General features: G+C 36.6%; 1 protein-coding gene across 3 annotated transcripts in view; it reads right to left on the minus strand.

Moving 5' to 3' along the window:
* Positions 1–436: 436 nt before the first annotated feature.
* Positions 437–26,107, minus strand: part of LOC136253054 (uncharacterized) — a 150,373-nt gene continuing 124,702 nt past the window's right edge. For 2 of the 3 annotated variants that reach the window (XM_066045636.1, XM_066045635.1), the window contains exons 13-18: positions 23,365–23,463; positions 16,222–16,320; positions 13,778–13,879; positions 769–844; positions 663–702; positions 437–613 (exon numbers count right to left, since the gene is read on the minus strand). In XM_066045636.1, the coding sequence (XP_065901708.1) occupies positions 541–613; positions 663–702; positions 769–844; positions 13,778–13,879; positions 16,222–16,320; positions 23,365–23,463 (489 nt within the window). In that variant the 3' untranslated portion in view covers positions 437–540. The remainder of the gene's footprint in view (positions 614–662; positions 703–768; positions 845–13,777; positions 13,880–16,221; positions 16,321–23,364; positions 23,464–26,107) is intronic. The other variant, XM_066045637.1, reaches the window with a different exon arrangement.

Raw genomic sequence — 26,107 nt, forward strand, 5'->3', positions numbered from 1 at the left:
CTTTTGAGTGATTTGAAGACAATTAACATACATGTATAATGGCTTAGACTAAGTAGAACAGTGGCTATATTATATACCGAATGCTCTACTAGAGTATTGCAATGACCGTTCTATTAAAGTATTATCATATTGACTGCTCTATTAGAGTATGTCGATCTTTTTACAATTTAAGTAGCTGAAAAGTGCTGGCCCTGCAGTCCATGCATGGCCTGACCATTGAAAATTTCTGGACTCTGGCCCTGAAATATATGTTATGGATAGCTTAACTAGTTACTAGTATTGGTGTCAGCCACTTGTTCATCATCACCATCCAATAGTAGTCAACTCCTTCACCTAATAGTTGTAACACGAGCACCTGATATTCTACACACAGCTCTTAGGTCTGTGATCCTCAAGATGCATGTGAGGCAATGTACATGTTACAACCATTGACATGTTCACTACTAATAAAGATGAACAGCAAAATCACATCACAACCTCTTTCAGTTGGTGCAGTGGTGCAATAATAACATTGTATGCATACATGGTATAGTCTAGCTATTACATCAGAATACATCTTCTTGAACTCCTTGTGTTGGTGTCAACTACTTTACCACCATCATCATCACTACTCCTGTGGATCAACAGATAACAACACAATGTGATATACTATAAAGTGTTACTTGATAAATTGTTCTTGTTCCTTCTGTATTTGTTCCTCTTCTACATAACAGAGAGCATGCAATTAATCAGTATGATTATTATTATGTAATAATACTAAACACTCACCCTGGGTTGATAGGTCACTACTATAGCCTGATGACCAGTTATGTCCTAACATCTCCTTAATCTTTGATTGTGTGGACTGTAATATTAGTGGACTAGATGAGTTAGTACAACTAACCATCATACAGTACGATAGTAGTGTATAGTAGGGACCACAAAGGAGTAGGTGTGGCCCAAGGAATAACATCACCCAAAAACCAGCCTCAATTTTCCCTGTTGACAATGAGGTAGTATTGGTTAGGTAAACCTAAGTTTTCAGATTGACACGAAATGCTTTTAATAAGTTGCTACGGAATTTTAAAAAAAAAATTTAATGAATTTTCTACTGACTGACTGAGTAACTGACTGATTCCTTCAGACAAATGTAACTTGACAACAGCTAAAGCTATGGACTTGATTTTTTTACTGTTCGACATTGCTTTGGGCCAACAGGTGCCTTTTGACATACCGTAGTATGTACAGTGCTTTCTTCATGGACTTTCCAATGTCTTCCTTTGTGTCTCATTCATCTTTGCTGACAACAAAAAGTGTTGATTTGGCGGTAGCATGTGATGGTTTCCTTCATAATGAAAATCATCCGTATTTTCCATAGTGGCTATTTTTATAGCAGAGGTGCTTTTCAAACAGTTATTGATTCGTACTGCTGTGTAACGGATTGAACATAGCTGACAATGAGGCATAATGGATACTTCACTCTTCAGACAATGATTGATATAAGTGTGGTGCGGCACCATTTCTTTCTTTTGGTATGCGTGGATTGCAGAGGTGTTTTTCGAGCAGTTCTTGATTCAAAATGTTGCGTAATGGGTTGAATATAGCTGACAACGAAGTGTAATGGATACTTCACTTTTCAGATGATAATTGTGATGTGCGGCACCATTTTAGATGTGGTAGGTGTGGGTTCAATAGTCATAATAATTATTTGCAAAAAAGCTAACAAACAAGTACACAAAAAATTAGGAATTGTCAACTAGAGTAGGGACCATGGCACATCGATAAAAAGTACTGAAACAAGCTGGAATATATAGTGCACGATAATAAATCACAGTAAAAAAATAAAAAGGGTTATATCCCTACTGTGCTCAAGATACCATAATGGAAATGCACAGTAGGGATATAACACTTATTATTTTACTGTGATTTAATATCGTGCACTACTCCAGCTTGTTTCAGTACTTTTTATCGATGTGCTGTGGTTCCTATACTCTAGTTGAAAATTCCAATTTTTTCTGTGTGCTTGTAGAAATACGTTTCACTGATTGCACTATTTATTAAGGGATTATCCTTCTATTGTTTTCTGTTTAATACTTTGGAAATGTAAAACCTTTAACACAAGAAATAAATTATACTAAACAATAGTGCTGGCGATATATCAATATTATATCAATATCATTTGATTTTAGCTGATATCAAAAAGTTTGATGCGTATAATTTTTTGAATTTGATATTTCAATATAGTATATCAAGAGATCTACATTAACTTTTAAAATATGTAGCTAATTTAACAGTGAATTGTTCTTTAACGTGTTGTATCCATTACCTATTCAGCAGTTTATTACTCTGTATAATATAAGTAGGCTTGTGCCAATTATGCCGGCATAATTTCAAGCATAGTAGGTTAACAAAAGCATCAAGCATTATGCCAGAATAATGAAACGTGTTCAAGATTATTAATTAAATGAGTAATGCGTGTGCCGAAAACACATAACATGAACACACTGCACCTTAATATATTGCATTTGATGATGGATAATATGGCTACCGTAGTTATATATACACCTTACATCACTATGTCTGATGTATAAAGCTAACCATTCAGCTACATTACAAGTCACCACATTGCCAAATGCTCGTCATATCATTACTCATGGTGAGACATTATCAATGATTGAATCTTTATGTATCAATATGCAGGATTACATATCAGGAAAAAGTGAAAAATGTTATTTCCACTGTTTCTTTGCTGATTATTCACACTTTGTGGAAATAAGATTGGGACACTCTAATAGACCAGTCACCTACTCTACAGCGACTGATATACTCTAATAAAACAGCCAACTCTAGAAAATAATTTTGATTTTGTTTTGAAGCATAATTTTTAGCATACTAGGCTTGGATTCTTGAGCATCGTGATAGACACACACACACACACACACACACACACACACACACACACACACACACACACACACGCACACACACACACACACACACACACACACACTGCTTAAAAACAAAATTTACTATTTTCAAAGTATAATTGGCTCAAGCCTATATGTGGGTGGGAAAATCCCTATTGTGTAAGAAATTTATAATTCATACATGCAAAGTAATTTTACAATATCATATCAAAAAGTATCAATACCAGCCAATTTTAGTCAATATCATAATCGATATCATATCATTCTGTAAATCCATGTATTGCCTATCACCACAAAACAAGCACTACTGTATGTCTGAAATCACACAGAGCTCAAATTATAAAATAAAATAAAGGTATGTAATTTCTCAGTATGAAGATTTGGGAGGGGGTGCTAAGTTAGCTTACATTTTAACAGTTGCAATCTAACTGTAAGAGTTTTAAGTCATCAGTTTGCAATATTAAGTACACTAGCTTGTTGTTTGTCTCAATATGTTATAACCCTAAAGCAAAGATTATTTACTGGACTGTTCTATTAGAATGTATGTACGATTGTTCTATTAGAGTGAATTTATCTCAGACCAGGTCCTGTATCACTGATGGGATAGTTTGAGAAAGCTTTCACTTTTTAGTATGTGATATCAACTGCAAATCTGTTTCATGAATTTAACACTATTAAAACTACTGCAACCTGCCAAGCTGGTAACAAGATAATTACACTATTTCTGGAAAAAAATTATACATTGCATATACCATGTATACCTCAATTTGAGCTGTTTTCACACTACATATAATTTATTATTACCAGGTGTGCTCTTTAAATGGATTTTGTAGTACCAACTTGTACACTGACATTGATAAATCAATAATACCGGTGAGTGTTCAAATTTGTAAATATTTACAGTACTACAGGAACAAGAGAGGTCACTTTTGTGTGTAACTTTAAAAGAAGTGGGTATTTAATTCCTACTTCAGACAGACTAAAGTAGGAACTAAACGTCCAGTGTATAGCTGCACGTGTAGATGACCTTCCTTGTTCATCGCAATTCATTATATGATTTCTACTCAAATGTAGACCTTCCTTATACTTACTTGCATTTTGTTTACTTACCATTTTTTCATAGCTAACAAAAGTCAATATTATATCACATAGTGCATCAGAAGAAAGAATGGTGTTAGACACATTAATTCCATGATTGAACATGTCCCTCACCTATCAAGTTGCAAATCCACTTCATTTTCACCTATGTTCTGTCTGTTACACAGTGTGAAGTGCTTCTGTAACCCATTCAGTTACTATGAAAATCACAACAACTGAACATGTTACTCAAGTAAACCAAGTGGTCATTCTGCTTCAATTTCAGCTTTAATTTCACAAATTAAGCAGGAGTCTTTTATGCTTTTCAATCTTCCAATTATTCTTTCTGGCAATTTCTTTACCTATTATTCCCAGAATTCATGCAAAACTAGCATATTAGTTAAGAGTTTTACATAAGAGACTGTTATATTAGAATTATGGTCTCGAAGTTGACTGTTCTATTAGAGTATCTCGATCTTTTTATTGGTAAAAATTTTAATAACGACAATTCAGGTGTATTTGGCACCAAATACACCTGAATTGTCATTATTAAATTTTTTACCATTAACTTACCATCACAGTCATTTATTGGTCGCCACCTTGGATTTCACATCTTGTTTTCACCATGGCCTTTTTGGGGGGCGCACCCTTGTACAGCTTGGCTGTTTTAGATTAAATAATAATCACAGGAGTTTACCCACAAGCAGTAGGATGTGGTCAGATGAGTAACTTGGGATGGGAACACAGATCAAAAAGTGTGGTGAATTTCAGGTCAGTTGATGTATAGAGGAATTGTATTATGTTTTTGTAGTTATCAATTATAAGTGTATGTAGACTGTAGGGACATCAAGGGTGTCCAGGTCAGCATATGCACTAAGGAATATCAAGACACAGTGTGTCGTGTGGTCCAAGAAGTCAGCATGCCACACTGCAAGGAAGAAGAAAAAATGTGATTTTCACACATATGTAGATCTGTGATCCCTTATCCGATTGGAAGCAATTTGCTACAGAAGTGCCCACCAGGAAGGGGCATCTACATACCAAATTTGAAGAAAATCACCTTTGTTATTTCCAACATACAAGCAGCCAAATTGTTATTTTCTTTTCTTCTACTTCTTTTCACACACTTTGCAATATCCACCGTAAATACCAATGTGTGCTCCAATATCAGGCTGAAATTTGGCACCATTAATGGACTCATTAAAACAGATCTCAGTATCAAGTTTGGTAGGAATTCAATGAACATTCATGTAGTTATGACCAATTATTTGCATAAAATAAGGTCGAATTTCTGTCACACCTACAGGGTAAACCCTTTGGAGGAATGAGCTGAAAATTGCTATGCAGATGGAGTAACCAACTTTTTGCAGTTTGAAAGGAATCAAGATAAAGATCATGGAGATATGACACAAAACCCAGCTTGTATCACAATACCGCAATTGAGTTTTGCGAACAAAAAATTATTCATTTTCATACCTACCAGCTACAGGTAAACTACTTAGAAGAGTGAGTTGAAAACCAGTATGTAGATGGAGTTATCATCATAGGAAATCCATGGAGTATAGATAGAAGAATCAGAGTAAAAGCCACCAAGTTATAATTCGAGATTCAACTATGCGTAGCAAGTGTGCAACCGAGATACTTGAACAGTACAACCACCCTATTAGAGCATTCAGTTTGTGTGCAGTTAAACCTGTTTACATAAGGCCAAGCAAACTTGATTACTTGTTTCTCATCCACACAAAATCAGATTTCCATATGGGTGGGAGGTCATTTTTCATGATTCATTATTAAAGAAAACAATCCAAATGAAGCTGTCTGTTACTATAAAGGTTAGCTAAAGTCTTACGAACTAGTAATTATGTTTTACCACTGTTTCTGAGGTGCAAGTAACAATTACTGTGCTGTAAAATGATAGCTAGCCTTTCTTAGCCACAAAATACATATGGACATGATTGACAACAGCAATAATGAAATTAAAAGCAGTGAGGTAAAAGGGATACAGGTAGGGACCCGTCGATTTCGCCAGCAAAATTTTTGGCATAATGGTTGGGTAAAAGCAAAGAGCAAAATGCTGGCATAATACGTGCAATTTTTGTGAAGTGGACATAAAAATTGCACAAAAGATCGAGATACTCTAATAGAACAGTCAGACACGCTAAAATATCGACAATGCATAGCTAATTGTTACAAGAACAACAAGTGACAATCGAGATACCCTAATAAAACAGTCGCACATGTTAAGCAATATTAGCTGGCTTCTTGCTTTACATGTTAGAAGTAACTTCTGATCGAGATACTCTAATAGAACAGTCACTTTAAGGCGAAACTGTAGCTTTGCACTTGGAAATATTCAATTAACAAAGATCAGTGCTGAGCAAAATTATAATTCTTGAGCAAAATATGGAGCATAATAGGTGAAAATAAAAGAATTGCTGGAAAGAAAAATAGGTAGAAAAAAAAGCAAAATAGACTGGTCCCTAGATACAGGTGGGATGAGAAACAATTAATCAAGTTAGCCTGGCCTAGTCTCTTCATTGTGTCTATTATTATAATATAGCTTTTATTCATTTGGTGCTGTTTTTTGTCAACACAGGACTTCATAGCTACCAGCAACTGTATACACTGTAGATAAACTGGATGCTTCCTGAATGGAGAGTTCAGCTACAAACAAGTCACACTGTCAGGAGTTCATTTGACCCATGAGAGTTCAGTTATCTGATTAGTAAGGCTCAAATGAATACTGGTTTACTGTATTCAAATATTTGCTCAGCTCTAACGAAATTAGTCGAATAATCGGTGTAAGGTTTCATTGCAATTCAGTACTTAAGGTGACCATTACCAAGAAGCCTACAAATAACCACAAACAGCTTTGTGGCTTTGTATGAATAACTTTACTAAGAAAGAGAATATGCCATAATTCCCTAGTTATACTGTGATAGAAAGTGATTGTAGGTGTAATATTAAATTTATTTGGTTAATAACTAATACATTAATATTGAAAGGGACACGCCCCCAAAAGTATGTAAAATGCTTATTAATAAAATGGTGTAAAAACACAGTGATTTTCGTGCATTTTCGAAGCTTCCACAACATTACCTAGTGATACCAACAAAAATGATCTGCTAATTACTCACATACCTCTAAGGAATACTCCACCTTATTTTCAAGACTGTAGCTGCAGCGGATACGTGGACCCAGCACTGTTTCTGAACCCGGTTCGTCATTTTGTCCAATGCGTAATGTATTGTGGGATTCACCCGTTACCAAGACTATGGAAATTTACCTTGAACTAATTAGTCTAAACAAAAAAAAATGGTCTGGAACATTTTGTACATGAATAATACTTCTGTAATTCGAGGGAATTATACGAAGTTGTTGCCCTCGAGCGGGCCATTCAGTTTAAAGACAAAAGTTAAGGAGGTCCGCTTCGAGAAAGTGTCACGCGAGTAATTTAGTTTAGAATAGCTTTGTTATAGTTTCTGTAGGCCTATATAAACAGACACCATGTTTTCTAAGCCAACGTTTAGTGGGTTTCTCATATTTTTTGAACTTACCATGTCGGTAGATATGCGGAATTCCGTTAAAATCAGTCAATTTTATTAGGTTCACAATCCCAATGGATAATTTCAATATGACAAAGTAGAAGTACCTGGAGTAAGCCACAAATCCGTACCGCGATAGTACTGCCATACTCCTTTCCTTTTTATTACTTTCATTAGCATTGCCTTCCGCTTCGTTGATTACTGACAGCTAATCACATGTCACCAAAAAAATGATCACGTGCGAATAATCGTTTGTTAATTTTATTATTCGGCTACAAAGCAAACGAATATTAATCCAAGTATTCAGCTAATTGTTTGAGCAATACTGATTAGACAAACTAGTCACCCAGTAGAGAGTTGAGCTACAAACAAATCACCCTGTGGAGAATTTAACTACAAAACGTCACCCTGTAAAGAGTTCAACTAATATAACCAGTAGAGAGTTCAGCTACAAACAAGTTACCTGTAGAGAGTTCAGTTACAAATAAGTCATCCAGTAGAGAATTCAGCCACGAAAAGTCACACTGTAGAAAGTTTAGCTACAAACCAATCATGTTCACCCTGTAGAGAATTCAATTACAAATAAGCCACCCTGTAGAGAGTTCAGCACATGCACTAGTCTTGTATTATAGAGACTAATTTAGATAGAAATAGGTTACCTGTAGAGAGTTCAGCTACAAACAAATCATACAGTAGAGAAATCAGCTACAGAAAGTACACTGTGGAGAGTTTATATAGTTACCAATAATCACCCTGTATGGAGTTCAGCTACGCCCTCTGGAGGGTTCAGCTACAAAAATGTTATCTGTAGCTACAATCAAGTCATCAAGTATAGAGTTCAGTTACAAACAAGTTATCTACAAAATGTTATCTGTAGAGTTTAGCTACAAAAAGTCACATGTAGAGAGCTTACTGTAGCTGCAAACAGGTCACCCAATAGAACGTTCAGCTTCAAACAAGTCACCCTGTAGATAGTTCAGCTACAAGCTAGTCACATTCAATTATAAACAAGTCACCTGTAGAGGGCTCAGCTACAAACAGGTCACCTTGAAAAGAGTTCAACTACAAACAAGTCACCAAGCACAGAATTCAGCTACAGAACATCACTTTGCAGAAAGTTTCGCTATACATAAATCATCCGTTACAAAGAAGTCACCCAGTAGAGAATTTGGATACAAACAGATCGCCTGTAGAGAGTTCAACTATGAACAAGTAGCCAGTAGAGTTCAGCTACAAATAAAACACTTTGTGGAAAGTTCAGCTATAAGCAAATTACCCTCTAGAAACTTCAGCTACCAACAAATCACCTATAAATGGAGAATTAAGCTAAAAAAACAAACCATCATGTAGAGATATCAGCTACAAATAAATCACTTTGTGAAGAGTTCAACTACAAACAAATCACCTGTATGGAGTTCATTTACAAAAAAGTCACCGAGTAAAGTGTTCAGCTACAAATAAGTTACCTTTAGAGAGTTCAGCTACAAACAAGCTACCCAGTACAAACAAGTCACCCAGTAGAGAGTCCAGCTACAAACAAATCACCCTGTGTTGAGTTCATTTACAAACAAATCACCCTGTAGAAAGTTTAGCTATAAGCTAATCACCCAGCAGAGAACTCAGCTACTAACAAGTGGTATAGTCCAAAATCCCAACAGGTTGGATAGGTACATTCTGTTGGCCTGCTGAGAAAAAGTTCATTGTATAAAAAATTGCACAGTTATACAAAATGTATGTTCAACTCTACAACTGCTTATATCTTGTTTCTACTTCCTGTAGTAAAGAAAAAAAGACAGGAAAAAGAAGTGGCCATAGGCCAGCTTCTAATACAAAAAAGTGATATCTAATCCAAAACAGCCAAGCTGTAAAGAAGGGTGCAGCCCCTAAAAGCCATGGTGTGAGAAGATGTGAAATCCAAGTTGGTGGCTAAGAAATGGCTGTGATGGTAGGTAAATGGCAAAAATCGTAATACAATAATTTAGGTGATTTGTTACCGAGTCCTGTGAAACTTGGAGGAGGCACTACATATTCACCTGAATTGTTGCTCATAACAAGTGAATGAGGAATTAGTGTAAAAGCACCAATCCTGTTATAATAGGTATGTCCATAAATCTACAGAAATTTCTATGGCTATCAATTGTACGTCATACCCAGTACATCACAAACCAGTGTATACAAGTGTATTGCTGACGAGAACATATTACACCAGTTAATAGCTGTGGTTACTATGCATACTTTCAGCAAGGAAACAATGTGGCTACTATATGAAGGTGTCTACTATGTTAAGATGGATACTATAATAATTATGTAGGTATATGTGGCTACTATGTGAAGGTGGCTATTATGTGAAGGTGGGTACTATGTGAGATGGACCAGGAGATGGCTGTGTGTGGTTGTACAACTCCATGGTGTTGGCTGTAAATTTCATTTCATTTTAGCCAGTTCTGAGCCCTGAATGGCCCATAACTTGGCCTAATTCATCCAAACATGTTTCTTTTCAATTTTTGAACACCATCTTGCCCGCCTTCCAGGGCCCCCACTTCCCACCCTTCTGGAGCTCGCCTGATTCAGACAACCTTGGTTTAAAACTATCTAAAATGGAAGGAAACTTGGCTGTTGGCTACTTCATCAGTGGAAGATCTGGAAGGTAAGAAATTTCTGTGAAGCGTGTGAAAATTTGGTATGCATAGCTACCACCACTGGCCAGCTACAGCACTCTGAATATTTAAAACCGACGTTTCTCGATACTTTTAAATGGGCGATAGACCGGTTTTTCCAGAGACAGTCACATATAATCTATTTGTAGTTGTAGAACGAACTGGTAGGATCAGTTTGACTAGTTTTAGTGTTTGACAGTGTTATGCATGTGATCCATCATGTCATCTGTGTGGGGTTGTAACTTCAATTTTCCTCGTTGGACTATCAGTAAATATTTATGTAATCTACTTCTATTCATAGAACCAACTGGTAGGATTAGTCTGGCTAGTTATAACAATTTACAATATCATTCACATGATCAACGTGCTGTCTCAGTGGAGTTATTTTTGTAACATCCCTTACATAACTGTGCTACATAACTGTGCTGTATTTGCCCAATTATCCACATAACTGTGCTATGTGACTCATACAGTACAGTTACACAGCTAATTGGTACAATATGGAAACACAGCAGGTGGCAACACTTTGATCTTCCTATGCAAAGTACAATAAATGTAAAAAAGGTGTGAGCAACCAGGGGTGGCAGAGAAGGGGTCTGTATCCCCTGTCAAAGAGATTATGGAGGAGCTTAGCACCTTGAATTATCTGTTGAACAATTGTGCTAATTGTATTACACTAAATAGCCTATACAATTACATAGCTACATGCAGTTTCTGTGAATCACTATGCATCAAAATTTGATATACCCTAATAGAGTAGTCACCCTAATACAACAGTCAACAAATTTAATATTAATGGTGACTGTTGAAATCACTCACAGATTTAAAATTTGATAGTCTAAACTTCAAAGCTTTCATGGAGAGGGTGTCATGCCCCAAGACTCCTATATCGGTCCACTATAAATTCCTCAAAATTGAGAAATTCTAATAGAGCATTAAAACTGTTAATACCATTCTGAGAAACTGCTAAAATCACTTTCAGATTCAATCCCAGAGACTTACATAATTTTTCTAAATTTCCTGAGGTGCATGCTCCAGACTCCCCTAGATTGGTGTGTTTTGCATGATATTGCAGTGTGCCTTGCATGCTAAGAAATATCTTCCCTCGGATAAGCATAGCTACCCCTAAATAAAGGTGTCTCCTTTGTCCTTGTGTCTGGCAGTCCATGCACAAAGATTGTGTCAATAAATCACCTCAGTCACTCTTGCAAGTCTTGCATAGCCAGACCCTATTTCACCACACAATAATTATCGATTGGAAATTATAAGCACATGCAGGGATCAGGTGATTCTACAATAGAAAACTCATGCTTGGTATTCACTGTTAGTGAAGATGAATGGGACACAAAGGAGGACACTGGTAAGTCCATGAAGAATGCATTGTACATATTGCAGTATGCCAAAAGGATACTCTCAGGCCGAAGTAACGTTGAACAGTGAAAAATCAAGCCTGTAACCTTAGCCATTATTGAGTTACACTTGTCTGAAGGCATCAGGCAGTCAGTCAGTAGAAAATTCTGTTACATAAATAATTTTTAAAATTTCATAGCAACTTGTTGAAAGCATTTCGGGTCGATCTGAAAGCTTGTTTGGGCTTAGTTTTTGTTGTCTGGAAAATTGAGGCCAGTTTTTGGGCAACGTTATTTCATGGACTACGCCTACTCCTTTGTGGTCCCTACTATACAGTACCATTGCACTGTATGATTATAGCTCCTGGTATTGATATTTACTAACAGAACGATCACTTTGTAGTGAAATAATCTAATAGAACATCCACTGATTAAAATGTTCCAATATATGTTGCTACCCTAGGAGCATAATAGCATAATGGGAGTACCAAACAGCATAATAGATGAAAATTTTGGGAAATTCCAAAAAGAATTTAGGGGGAAATTGAGTATATTTGACTCAGGACTACATACGTGTGACTGTTCTATTAGGGTGGCCGTCGTATTGTGCCCTCTGCACCTTGTTTTTACTTTTATCATCAATCAGGTTGGTCGTCATCTACTTAATGCAATGAAACCATATCAAGGTGATAATTTTTCCTATAAAATTTCCCTATCAACACTCAACATAGTTATGTGTCTGGCAGTAACAGCAACAGCCAGCAGTAATAGCCTTAAAGAGAATCTAAAGTTGTGTTAATAAAACAAACATTTCAACATAAAACAGACAATTGGTCCATATATTAACCATTGTACAAATCCTTTCAGTGATGCAAGTAAAGTTGAATTACAAATCGAAAGTGAACTATGATGTTGAGCACACAATGTAAATACTCAAAAGAAGAATCTCCCTAGAAGAACATTCAACTATATTTACTTACCTGATTTTGAAATGTTATAACATAGCCAACATTGTTTTGTATATTACCGGTTATGGCCTAAAACAATTTTGAGACATTGAGAAATTAGTACATAAAGCCACAATAAAGTTCTTAACAAACAACCTTCTAGCTGAACAGTACAATTGAAAGTTGTCTCATGTCAACTTTTATGGGACCAATACAAAAATTCCCTTTTACAACATCTTATTACAATGACAATTGGATCCATAACAATTTGATATTACCATAATTGCTGTCATTACAATCAAGAGTATATAATAGAAACCAAGAGTGTTGAACACTGTATCAGCCCATAATTAATGATTGTGTAAAGTAACACGGATATTTCAGTAATTGTTCATTCATGTGAAATGGTAATTTGAAATGTGTATGTGGCAACAGGTCTTTGTACGCCAGCTTCCTGTGTTATTCAACCAAGTATTCAACAGTTATTATACAAGGAAAGTATAAAAAGGACCCAAGATAACCCCAGCTCACTAAAACAATAATTGCACAATGAGCGTGTTGCCATGCCTTCAGGTAATCCGTTAGGCAGTGCCATAAATGAACAATTACTGAAATATCCATGTTATTTTATGCAGTCATTAATCACGGGGTAATACACCCGTTTGATACTCTTGGTTACTATTATATACTCTTGTTACAATGCATTAACACACATGAACGCAAACATAGAGAGAACACTGAAAATTGTCATGTTTCACCAAGAGTTCATAATATAAAAAGAGAGGAGAGTGTCCTACTGCAGTATAGCCTGTATAAATGCGAATCTCAAAGTTATGATGCAATACCTATAGTCACTTTCAATGTGCTAGTTGGTCAGGCATGTACTTAGCATTAAGTTTCAATGACTGTTGTAGTTATGGCTTCAATAAGCAGCCCACTGATGACAGTGTCAACACTCCTTAACACTTTATGTGTTGACATGATATCCTGAAGTAATCAAAGTTTTACTGTATTACTTTGAGATACCCGTTTATACAGGCTATACTGAAATAGGACACTTTCCTCTTTTTTTAATATTATGAACTCTTGGTTTCACACATTACCAGTTCATGATTACAGTAGTAAGTGATTAATAACTGAAATACCTCGCTACTGTGGTAGCAATCAGAATTTACTTACACATTACATTTAATGTCATGTAATAATATTCTTTTTTTACCAAACGCATGCAGGCTACTGAACATACATAAAACTGAAAGTATGTATAGTAGTAATGTACAGGATTAAGGTGATCACCTGATCCAACTGTGTAGCATCCACTTTGGCTTCCTTCACCAAAAACTGTACAGCATCTCTGTTACCACGTTGTAGTGCTAGTAGTAGTGGTGTAAAGTTGTCCTATTGTGATATATAACATGACAAGTTGAACTACAACAAACAAACCATGTTGTACAGGGGCGGATCTAGAAATTTTCAGAGGGGTTTCTGGTCCTCTGAATCGCAACTTCAGCCTAGCTGCAAGTTAAAGACAAAAAAAGGTCTCTACATGATTTTAAGGTGATTTCAAAGGTAAAAGTATGAAATTTGCCAAAAGAAAGAGCCATAAAATGTATAACTCTTTGTAATTTTATCACACAGACGAAACATAGGGGTGCCTGTGCTAGTTCAGAGGGGGTTTCTGGAAACCCCAGAAATCCTCCTAAACCACCCCTGTTGTATATAGTACTGCAATGTGCTGTACACATAAACTACAAGAACATTGTATTGTTGTAATGGTAATTGTTAGTCTTGAGTTGCCAGACAAATTTGTGTCAGGTGCTAACCGATATCTTGATTATAAGTACTGGCTGTAACAAGCATGGTGACATTATAACTTCTGTAGTGCACCATAAGGTGCACAAACAAATGATGCATGTACATATATTAGTGGATTTTACTTTTGTTTGGTAATGAAGAGCCACTGTTGCTAAGGAACAATAGCAGTGACTAATGAGTATAATAACCTGTCACTTGTGCCAGCTGTGCTATATGTATAGTCCCAGCAGTAGCATAATAAAATCTTAAGTATCTATGGAAATGGCTGTTGCCACAGCTATACTGCACACACCCTACATCCCATAGAAATGATAATTAGTCATAATGTCACCAGACCAATTCGATAAGTGTTTGAAGAGCGACAGTAGTAATCAGGAACTTTCTTGGTAGATTATACCACACGTCAGCTTACAATAAGAAATTTCTGTTGTCTGCAAAAACATCCTTACAAACCAGAATTAGCTGGACAGTAGCCTAAATCGACCGAATATGTATACAGTAGACCTTCGGTTATCCAGCCCTCGTTTATCCGGAACCTCGATTATCCAGAATTGAAAATGACTGTTCTATTAGAGTATTTTGAGTATAGGTGTGCGTTCTATTAGAGTATTTCAACGGAGCTCTGTATATAAATGTATGGGCTTCAATTATCCGAACTATTCACTTATCCGAACACTTTTATCATTGCCTGAGAACAAAGGGGTTCCGATAACCGAGGGTCTACTGTATGTCTATTGTGTCCACTATACTTTTATAGCATAGCAGTCATACTGGAATTATGTCACATGCCTTGCTGCAGCTTTTGTGTAGTTGCAGTATACCAGAGGTTTGGCAATTGTAAATTTGTGGTCACTACCTCAGTTTGTAAGAATGTATACTATATCCTAGCAACCAAGTAGCTATTGTTGTTCATACAATCAACAGACATGCTACATACATAACTTAGTGTTTAGGCTCCCTCAGGGTCCCTCCTTGTGCTTTGATGAGACACTGTGTCTGGACAAATTGCTTTATGGTCAGATATCTATGCAATTTGATCAGATTTTGTCTGGTTTTAGCACATTATCATAAACTTTACAACATGGAATTGTATGGTGAGATTTTCACTAGTGCACAATGCACACTTTCGTTCTCATCATTTGTAGCATTTTAAAACCAACAGGTAAAATAGCATGAAAATACCTTACATGGGTATAAGATATGATAATGTCTATTACCAGTACACATCTCAACACTCTCATACCCAAAGTATTAAATCTCATGCCTACAATCAATGAAGCTACAATTCACATGATATTATTTCATCAATAACAACACACCATCTTTGTATCTTCAAAAAAATTCAAAATATTACTTATGTAAGCTATACAGTATTTAGTGTTCTGTGTGTCTTTACCTACTATATATATACATAAAACAGTTATCAAGCATTTTGCCAATACAATAAACAGTACCACTCCCACACAACTGGCACCCACCAAAACTAGTAACATCAAAAAAGGTGAACATGTACATGTGTTCACTTTCAATAGTTTTGTATTGGACAAAGCATGCTTAAGTACGCACGCATCTGAATTGTTCTAAATGTATGAGATATTTATAAAGTCTCATCACTCACATGTTCTTGTTCATATATATCAAAGCACTTTATTGACAAACATTTCTGACATTTAAATAGCTTTACATCAGTCTGAAACGATTTAACAGTTGGACCATGTAACAAGAGTTAAATTTAGGGGGAAATAAGGGACTAGGTGAACATGAACTGACTATAGTGTAGTATGAACTAGTGTATGGATCACATGATCCTTCGCACCACACCACACCACACCACATCTCTACTACACTACACACTAACACACTGGTAGGATAGCTGTGTCTTACTACGTTGAATTGTGTCTTACTGACATTTCATCACAACTAACCCTGTCAAGTGCATTTACGTCTGCTCCTAAACTGATCAATGTTTGTATTGCTCGAACTTTTCCATGATTAACAGCTTCATGTAAAGCAGTCCTTCCCTTCTGTAATTATATACAAGCCACATGATATGATTTCATCAATAACAACACATATCTGTTTCTAAATAATGTTACAATGGTAGGAAGACTATTCCACAATGTTATTCAGTAACATTAATTTCGAGCAAGAGAGTACAAGTCATTCTACAATGTGAACGTGAAATTGAACACATGCTAATACATACATACACATCTTCATAAAATATGTACTGGTGATATAGTAGCATACATGGTAGCAGCGAAATTTGGGACTTGGGTGGTGTAGAAAGATATCAATTTCAAAGCAGTAACATAGGTACCAATGCTATTCTGAGTTTAGGCCAATCCTTCTCACGTAGTACCATGTACTCAACAAGGAAATGGTGCTGGATTACAGTGCTGGATTAAGACACGGCTGTACTAAATAGTTGCCAAGAGCAAACCACAGTGAGAGTTGTGATGAAAGAAACAATCAAGACACACGGTAGTGTGTCGTGCGGCCCAAGAAGCCGGCGCGCCACACCGTGAGTATATTGACAGGAAGAAAGAAAACGTCATTTTCACACTTTTGTATCTCGGTGATGGCTTATCCGATTGAAACCAAATTTGCTGCAGAGTTGCCCGCCAGCTAGGGGAGTTTACATTCCAAATTTGAAGGAAATCACTCAAGCCATTTCCGAGATATGAGCGGCCAAAGTTTCGATTTTTTTTCTTGGTTTTTTTTTTCTTCTTCGTCTTTTCGCACACTTGCAAAAATTGCTATAAAACGCAAACGCGTGCTCCGATCGCCTTGAAATTTGGCACACAGAAAGGGAGTCCAAAGGCGCATCCTAGCATCAAATTTGGTGCAAATCCGATGAATGGTTCAGGAGTTATGACCGATTATTCGCGTAAAACAAGATTGATTTGTTGTCACGCCTACAAGGTAAACCGCTTCATGGAATGAGCTGAAAATTGCTATGTAGATGGAGTAACCATCGTAGGAGTGCCTTCTGTTGGTTTGAAGGAATCGAGATTAAGACCACGGAGATATGACACAAAACCCAACCTGTGTCACAATTACGCGATCGATTTTTAGTAATAAAAAAGTATTAGTTTTTACGCCTACTAGGCAAACCGCTAAGAGCAATGAGCTGAAAATCGGTGTATAGCTGGAATAATCTTCATAGAAAGTCCTTGCAGTAGTATAGAAGAATTGGATTACAAACCACTGAGTTATGATTCGAAAGCCAACTCTGTGTAGCAAATGCGAGATCGAGATACTCTAATAGAACAGTCACCCTAATAGAGCATTCAGTTAATTTATTTACTCCATTATAGAATTCTATTACATTACAAGTTATACTGTACGGAGTTCAGCTGCAAACAGTTAATCTTATAGACAGTTCAGCAAGAAGCAAGTCACCCTGTGGAGAATTAAGCTACAATTATATCACTGTAGAGATTCAGAACATTACAAGTCACACTGAAGAGAGTTCAGCTATAAACAAGTCATGCACCCTGTAGAGAGTTCACCTACAATTAAATTACTCTCTAGAGAATTCAGCTACACACAAATCACTGTACAGAGAGTTCAGCTACAAACAAATTATCCTGTAGAGAGATCAGCTACAAACAAAACACTTTGCAGAGAGTTCAGGTACAAACAAATCAATCTTTAGAGTGATCAGCAACAAACAAATCAACTTGTAGAGAGATCAGCTAGAAACAAATCAACCTGCAGAGAGATCAGCTACAAACAAATCAGCTTGTAGAGAGATCAGTTACACATAAATCAACCTGTAGAGAGATAAGCTAGAAACAAATCACCCTGTAGAGAGTTCAGCTAAAACAAATCAACCTGCAGAGAGATCAGCTACAAACATATCACCTTATAGACAGTTCAGCTACAAACAAATTACCCTGTAGAGAGATCGACTACAAACAAATCAACTTACAGAGAGATCAGCTACACACAAATCAACTTGTAGAGAGATCAGCTACAAACAAATCACCCTGTAGAGAGATCAGCTACAAACAAATCAGCTTGTAGAGAGATCAGTTACACACAAATCAACCTGTAGAGAGATAAGCTAGAAACAAATCACCCTGAAGAGGGGTCAGCTACAAAAAATCACCCTGTAGAGAGATCAGCTAGAAACAAATCACCCTATAGAGAGTTCAGCTACAAACAAATCAATGTGCAGAGAGATCAACTATATACAAACAAATCATCCTGTAGAGAGATCATCTAGGAACTAGACACAATGTAAGGAGTTCAGCTACAAGCAATACACCCTGTTGAGATTTCAGCTACAAACAAATCAACCTGTAGAGCGATCAGCTAGAAACAAATCACCCTGAAGAGAGGTCAGCTACAAAAAATCACCCTGTAGAGAGATCAGCTAGAAAGAAATCACCCTGTAGAGACTTCAGCTACAAACAAATCAACCTGCAGAGAGATCAGCTACAAACAAATCACCCTGTAGAGATTTCAGCTAAAACAAATCAACCTGCAGAGAGATCAGCTACAAACAAATCACCTTATAGACAGTTCAGCTACAAACAGATTACCCTGTAGAGAGATCGACTACAAACAAATCAACTTGCAGAGAGATCAGCTACAAAAAATCACCCTGTAGAGAGATCAGCTAGAAACAAATCACCCTGTAGAGACTTCAGCTACAAATAAATCAACCTGCAGAGAGATCAGCTACAAACAAATCACCCTGTAGAGAGATCAGCTAGAGACTAGACACAATGTAAGGAGTTCAGCTACAAGCAAATCACCCTTTAGAGAGTTCAGCTCAAACAAATCAACCTGCAAAGAGATCAAATCACCTTATAGAGAGTTCAGCTACAAACAAATTGCCCTGTAGAGAGATCAGTTACAAACAAATCAACCTGCAGAGAGATCAGCTACACACAAATCAACTTGTAGAGAGATCAGCTACAAACAAATCACACTGTGGAGATCAGCTAGAAACTAGACACAATGTAAGGAGTTCAGCTACAAGCAATTAACCCTGTAGAGATTTCAGCTGCAAACAAATCACCCTGTAGAGAGATCAGCTAGAAACTAGACACTATGTAAAGAGTTCAGCTATAGAAGAGGTCACCTTATAGAGAATTTAGCTACAAAGAAACCATCATGTAGAGAGTTCAGCTGCAAACAAATCACTCTGTATAGAGTTCAGCTAGAAAAAGTCACCTTGTAGAGAGTTCAGCTACAAAGAAACCGCCATGTAGAGAGTTCAGTCTCAAACAAATTTCCGTGTAGAGAATTCAACAACAAACAAATCGCCCTGTCGAGGGATCAGCTAGAAGAAGTTACCTTGTAGAGAGTTCAGCTACAAAGAAACCATCATGTAGAGAGTTCAGCTACAAAGAAATCACTTTGTAGAGAGTTCAGCTAGAAGAAGTCACCTTGTAAAGAGTTCAGCTACAAAGAAACCATCATGTAGAGAGTTCAGCTGAAAACAAATCACTCTGTATACAGTTCAGCCAGAAAAAGTCACCTTGTAGAGAGTTCAGCTACAAAGAAACTGCCATGTAGAGAGTTCAGCTAGAAGAAGTCACATTGTAGAGAGTTCAGCTACAAAGAAACCATCATGTAGAGAGTTCAGCTGAAAACAAATCACTCTGTATAGAGTTCAGCCAGAAAAAGTCACCTTGTAGAGAGTTCAGCTACAAAGAAACCGCCATGTAGAGAGTTCAGCCTCAAACAAATTACCGTGTAGAGAATTCAACAACAAACAAATCGCCCTGTAGAGGGGTCAGCTAGAAGAAGTTACCTTGTAGAGAGTTTAGCTACAAAGAAACCATCATGTAGAGAGTTCAGCTGAAAACAAATCACTCTGTATAGAGTTCAGCCAGAAAAAGTCACCTTGTAGAGAGTTCAGCTACAAAGAAAGCACCATGTAGAGAGTTTAGCTGCAAACAAATCACCTGTAGAGAGTTCAGCTAGAAACAAATCACCCTGTAGAGAGATCAGCTAGAAGAGGTCACCCTGCAGAGAGTTCAGCTGCAAAGAAACCATCATGTGGAGAGTTCAGCTACAAAGAAATCACCCTGTAGAGAGTTCAGCTAGAAGAAGTCACCTTGTAGAGAGTTCAGCTACAAAGAAACCATCATGTAGAGAGTTCAGCTACAAAGAAACCACCATGGATGTAGAGAGTTTAGCTGCAAACAAATAACCTGTAGAGAGTTCAGCTAGAAACAAATCACCCTGTAGAGAAATCAGCTAAAAGAATTTATCTTGTAGAGAGTTCAGCTACAAAGAAACCATCCTGTATATAGTTCAGCTATATTTTAAGTCACCCAGTAGAGAGATCAGCTGCTAAAAAATATACTGTGGGGAATAATGGGCATGTAATAAATATATGTATATAATTTGTATAATTACTAATAAAATCAAAAATAATTGAAGTATTAAAAATCTTCTATAAGTTCTTTTCTTCTTCCTGTGGTAAATAAAAAAACACATGGGTTAAAAAAGCCCCAAAGCCAGCCATAGGCTGGCTTTGCAGTATACAAATACAAAAAGAAGTGACATCTAATCAAAAACAGCCAAGCTGTAAAAAAAGGTGCGACCCCCAAAAAGGCCATGGTGAAAAAAGATGTGAAATCCAAGGTGGCGGCCAAGAAATGGCTGTGATGGTAGGTTAATGGTAAAAATTTTAATAACGACAATTCAGGTGAATTTTGTGCCACTTGGTCTTGGCATCAAATTCACCTGAATTGTCGTTATTAAAATTTTTACCATTAACCTACCATCACAGCCATTTCTTGGCCGCCACCTTGGATTTCACATCTTTTTTCACCATGGCCTTTTTGGGGGCCGCACCTTTTTTTACAGCTTGGCTGTTTTTGATTAGATATATTTCAACTGTCATATTTGAGTTATAATTTTAATATGTACTGGGCCATGTTTCCTAAACTGATCACTTAACACATGATGCCACAAATGCAGTAATTTGGAGAACAAGCACCTGCTCACTGTGAAAGATGCCAGTGCCTACAAAGGATGAAAATATGTCAGTTTCCTCCCAGTGGGTTGCAGCTCTTAGCTGATGTCAACAGAATTTATGTACGGAAACAATAATATACGTATAAAAAGGAATACAGCTGTATAGATAACAAACATAGGTGCACAACTACACAGCAATAATCAGCCTAAGGTACATTTGGTGTTTGTTGCATTTGTTCTCTCCATCAGGTTGTATGGGATGTATGGCAGTGGATATACTTTGCATGTTGATCTCACTCCTAGCTAAGGATTCAGGTTGAGAGCTATGTACACTACACACTAGTAGGATAGCTGTGTCTTACTACATTTAGACAATGGCATGTTAAGAATGCTTTGATATTTGGAAAGTATGCAAGTGTTTTATTCTGATAAGACACCTGTGTACAGGTGTCTTACTAGTAGTGACACTGTGTCAGACAAATTGCATTATGGCCAGATATTTAGGCAATTTGATCAGATTTTGGCATATGTGACCGGATCTGCGAAAAAGGGACATAATCGCACAAGCCTAAATTTACAGTATAAAGCATTGAATACATTGGGTGAAATACTTGCATATTATTGAAAAATTCCGTAAATTTTTTAACACCTTTTGTTTAGCGAAGGAAGGGACTAACAATAAAAACCTGGATATCATCTTATTCGCCTGCTCCAGAAGAGTTGGAAAATCTTTGTTTCGTTGCAGTAGACCCAAGGACATGTAAGTTATGAGCGTTTGTTTACGTCATGTCGAAGTGATTGTACGCGATCGATTTTTCTTCGTGAATTTCGCCTTTGTATGAAGGGAAGGTAATTTCGCCTTTGTATGAATGGAAGAAAGGCGAATAAAGGAAAACATACTCAGTATTTTATTCCCCTATTCATGGCGAACACGATGGTGAAAGGTGTAGCTCTGTACCTCGATCCGTTGGTAAGTTACAACCGTTTTTGTAAGCACCTGTAATTTATTCTCCCTATACTTGCTGTACAAATCGATTTTTTCTGTTGTTGCTACTTTGTAGGGTTGTAACTCCCAGAGTTTTTGGCATATGAAGCTGAAACTTTTCCAGTGGGTACACTTGGCTATATAGATTATAAATATTAAATAAACAGGAATTCGGAAAAATGCGATTATGTCCTGTTTTTTGCAGATCCGGTCACACATTATCATAAGCTTTGTTAAACTAACAACATGGAATTGTATGGTGAGGTTCTCACTAGTGCACAATGCACACTTTTCATTCTCATCATTTGTAGCATTTTAAAATGAACAGGTAAAAGAGCATGAAAACACCTTGTATGAGTATTAATTATTTATTCAAAACATGATAAGGTTCATTACCAGTACACGTCTCAACACTCTCTTACCCAAGGTATTGAATCTCATGCCTACAATCAATGAAGCTACAAGTCACATGATATCATTTCATCAATAACAACACACCATCTTTGTATCTTAAAAATGTACAAAATATTACTTATGTAAGCTATACAGTATTTTGTGTCCTGTGTGTCTTTACCTGCTATATATATACATAAAACAGTTATCAAGCATTTTGCCAATGCAATAAACAGTACTACTCCAACACACCTGGCACCCACTAAAACTAGTAACATCAAAGAGGTGAACATGTACATGTGTTGATTGTGTTCACTATCAATAGTTTTGTATTGGACAAAGTTGTATTTTCACTCTTGTGCACACACCTAAATTGTCCTAAAGGTATGAGATATTTATAAAGTCTGATCACTCACTTGTTCTTTTTCATATATATCAAAGCACTTTACTGACAAACATTTCTGACATTTAAATGGCTTTACATCAATCCTAAATGATTTAACAGCTGGCTCATGTAACAAGAGTTATATTTAGGGGGAAATAAGGGACTAGGTGAACATGAACAGACTATAGTGTAATATAAACTAGTGTAAGGATCACATGATCTTCACACCACACCACACCTCTACTACACTACACACCAACGCACTGGTAGGATAGTTGTGTCTTACTACATTGAATTGTGTTTCTTACTAGTAACACTGACACTTCAATTTATTTCATTATACACATACTAACTAACCACATCAAGTGCATTCACATCTGCTCCTAATCTGATCAATGTTTCTATTGCTTGAACTTGTCCCCTCTCAGCAGCATGATGTAAAGCAGTCCTTCTCCCCTGTAATAATATACAAGTAACATGATATGACTTCATCAATTATAACACACCATATTTGGATCATTCAAATAACCAAGTATATGTTATGTGTGAACAACAAAACAACTTCAACATTTCTACACATAGCAAAGTCTCTTAATTCTCTGAATAATATTATGACCTTTTAGACATACTCTATATAGATGTGGTTACACACCATGGCATTTAGTGTGGTAACTATTCAAACTTGACCACTATGTATACTCAAAACTCAAAATAATGTTTAAGCTCATACAGTAATTTTAATATCAATTTTGGCACTACTTAACCCTCTCACCGCCACAACCACCAAATGGCAGTTTCAATTATAAACGTCTGTAGCATCAAATTCTAAATGCTCTGAAACTTCAGTTGAGCATTTTAGTAGCTCCTGCGCTTATGCTGTGGTAGACATGCCCTTAAGTGAATGGGAACAAGGATAATCGGTCTCTCGTGCACTATTGCACGGTTAGATGATGCAATCACATACTTTCGGAATGTAAATAACAAGCATTGTAGACGATTCCTCGACGTGATAATAGCACTGCTAATAAAGAGAATCAGTAAGGAGAGGGATTATATAGATTGGAGTGGCGTGTTGCTACTTTTGTATGCCTCGAAACAGTGACCTCGTGCTTGTATGCCCATGCACACTTGCTCAAATGCTGGAAAACCTGACTTAGTGATAATCGCTTCAATCATAAACAGGTTAGTGATATTTATTGTATTATTATAAATAGCGCTAGCCTGTACATCAGTGAAATTTCACGTTTGGTTTCACTTAGATCAATTTTCGTACTTTAAAGTTATATAATGGATTTGTGGTTGCTCTTGTGTAAACAACAACTTCATAATCTAATTCCTTGTTCTATAGCAAGTAAATTTATAGATAGTTTTATAGGACTATATGGTATGGTATGTAAGTTATAGCAGCTTAGAAACAGTAGATTGGAGCCTCTACAAATTTGGCAATGAGTGGGTTAAGTAGGGCTACTATTGAAGTGCTGCATTAACAAAATAAATATGGTAATAGTTTATAAACCTGCAATGTATTGAAAAGAAATTTACAGGATTGCAAAATTATGTATAACCATTATACAAAATGTTTCAATAATTTGTAGCTTTGCCCAGCACATTGAACATTTATTTAAGCAATTTGCAAATACAATAAACAGCAATACTGCAACTCTCCTGACACCCAACAAAACCAATAATATCAAAGAGAGTGAACATGTACGTTTGTTCACTATCAATAGTTTTGCACACCTGAGTTGTCCATACTAAATGTATAGGATATTTTATAAAGCTTCAATCACATCACTCACTTGTTTGCACTCATATCAAAGCACTTTATTGACAAACTTAAAGGGCTTTTCAGAACTCCTAAAAGGTTTGGCAGCTGGCTCATGTAACTATTTAGGGACTAGGTGTACATGCACTCACACCATAGTGTAGTATAACCTAGTGTATGAGTCAAAATTAATCATCCTTTACACCACACTACACCTCTACTACACTACACAATTACTATAAATGTTATGTGTGCGAGCAATCAGTATAAATGCATGTATTAGTGGGTTTATCTTTGTTTGGTAATGAAGAGCCACTGTAGCTAAGGAACAATAGCAGTGACTAATGAGTATAATAACCTGTCACTTGTGCTAGCTGTGCTATATGTATAGTCCCAGCAGTAGCATAATAAAATATTAAGTATCTATGGAAATGACTGTTGCCACAGCTATACTGCACACATCACTACATTCCATAGAAATGGTAATTAGTCATAATGTCACCAGACCAATTCAATAAGTGTTTGAAGAGCGACAGTAGTAATCAGATATAAGCAAACTTTTTAGCAGATTATACCACAGCTTAAGGTAAGATATTTCTGTTGCCTGCCACAATGTCCTTACAAACCAGAATTGGCCGGACAGTTGCCTACATTGACTGAACATGTACATGTCTACTGTGTTCACTATAATTTTATAGCATAACAGTTATACTGGATTTATATCACATGCCTTGATGCAGCTGTATTGTGATTACATTACACCAGAGGTTTGGCAATTGTAAATTTGTGGTCATTCACTTGGGTTCTAAGAATGTATACTATCACCTAGCAACCAAGTGACTATTGTTGTTCATACAATCAACAGACATGCTTCATAGGTAGCTTAGTGTTTAGGCTCCTTCAGGGTCCCTCCTTGTGCTTTGATGAGACACTGTGTCTGGACAAATTGCATTATGGTCAGATATTTATGCAATTTGATCAGAATTTGTCTGGTTTTGGCATATTATCGTACACTTTGTTAAACTAACAACATGGAATTGCAGTGCTTGAAATAAGAAGAAATATATGCTAAGACATAATGTCAGACCAAACATGCTATTGGTTGGACATGTGTGTATTTTGTTCTGACAGCAATTTCATTCTACAGATATGATGCAGGAAGTGTCAACTGTCAAGTCATACTTTAGTGTGCAAAGCACACTAGCATGCGAAGCATGCCAACCTAGGGGGGTCTGGGGGCATGCCCCCCCAGGAAAATGATGAAATTTGACCATTTGAAATTGAATCTCAGAGTGGTTTTAACTGTTGGATTAGGCTAGGGTGGTGGCATCTTAT

Source organism: Dysidea avara, chromosome 4 (genome assembly GCF_963678975.1).
Source record: "Dysidea avara chromosome 4, odDysAvar1.4, whole genome shotgun sequence".
Taxonomy (NCBI): Eukaryota; Metazoa; Porifera; class Demospongiae; order Dictyoceratida; family Dysideidae; genus Dysidea; species Dysidea avara.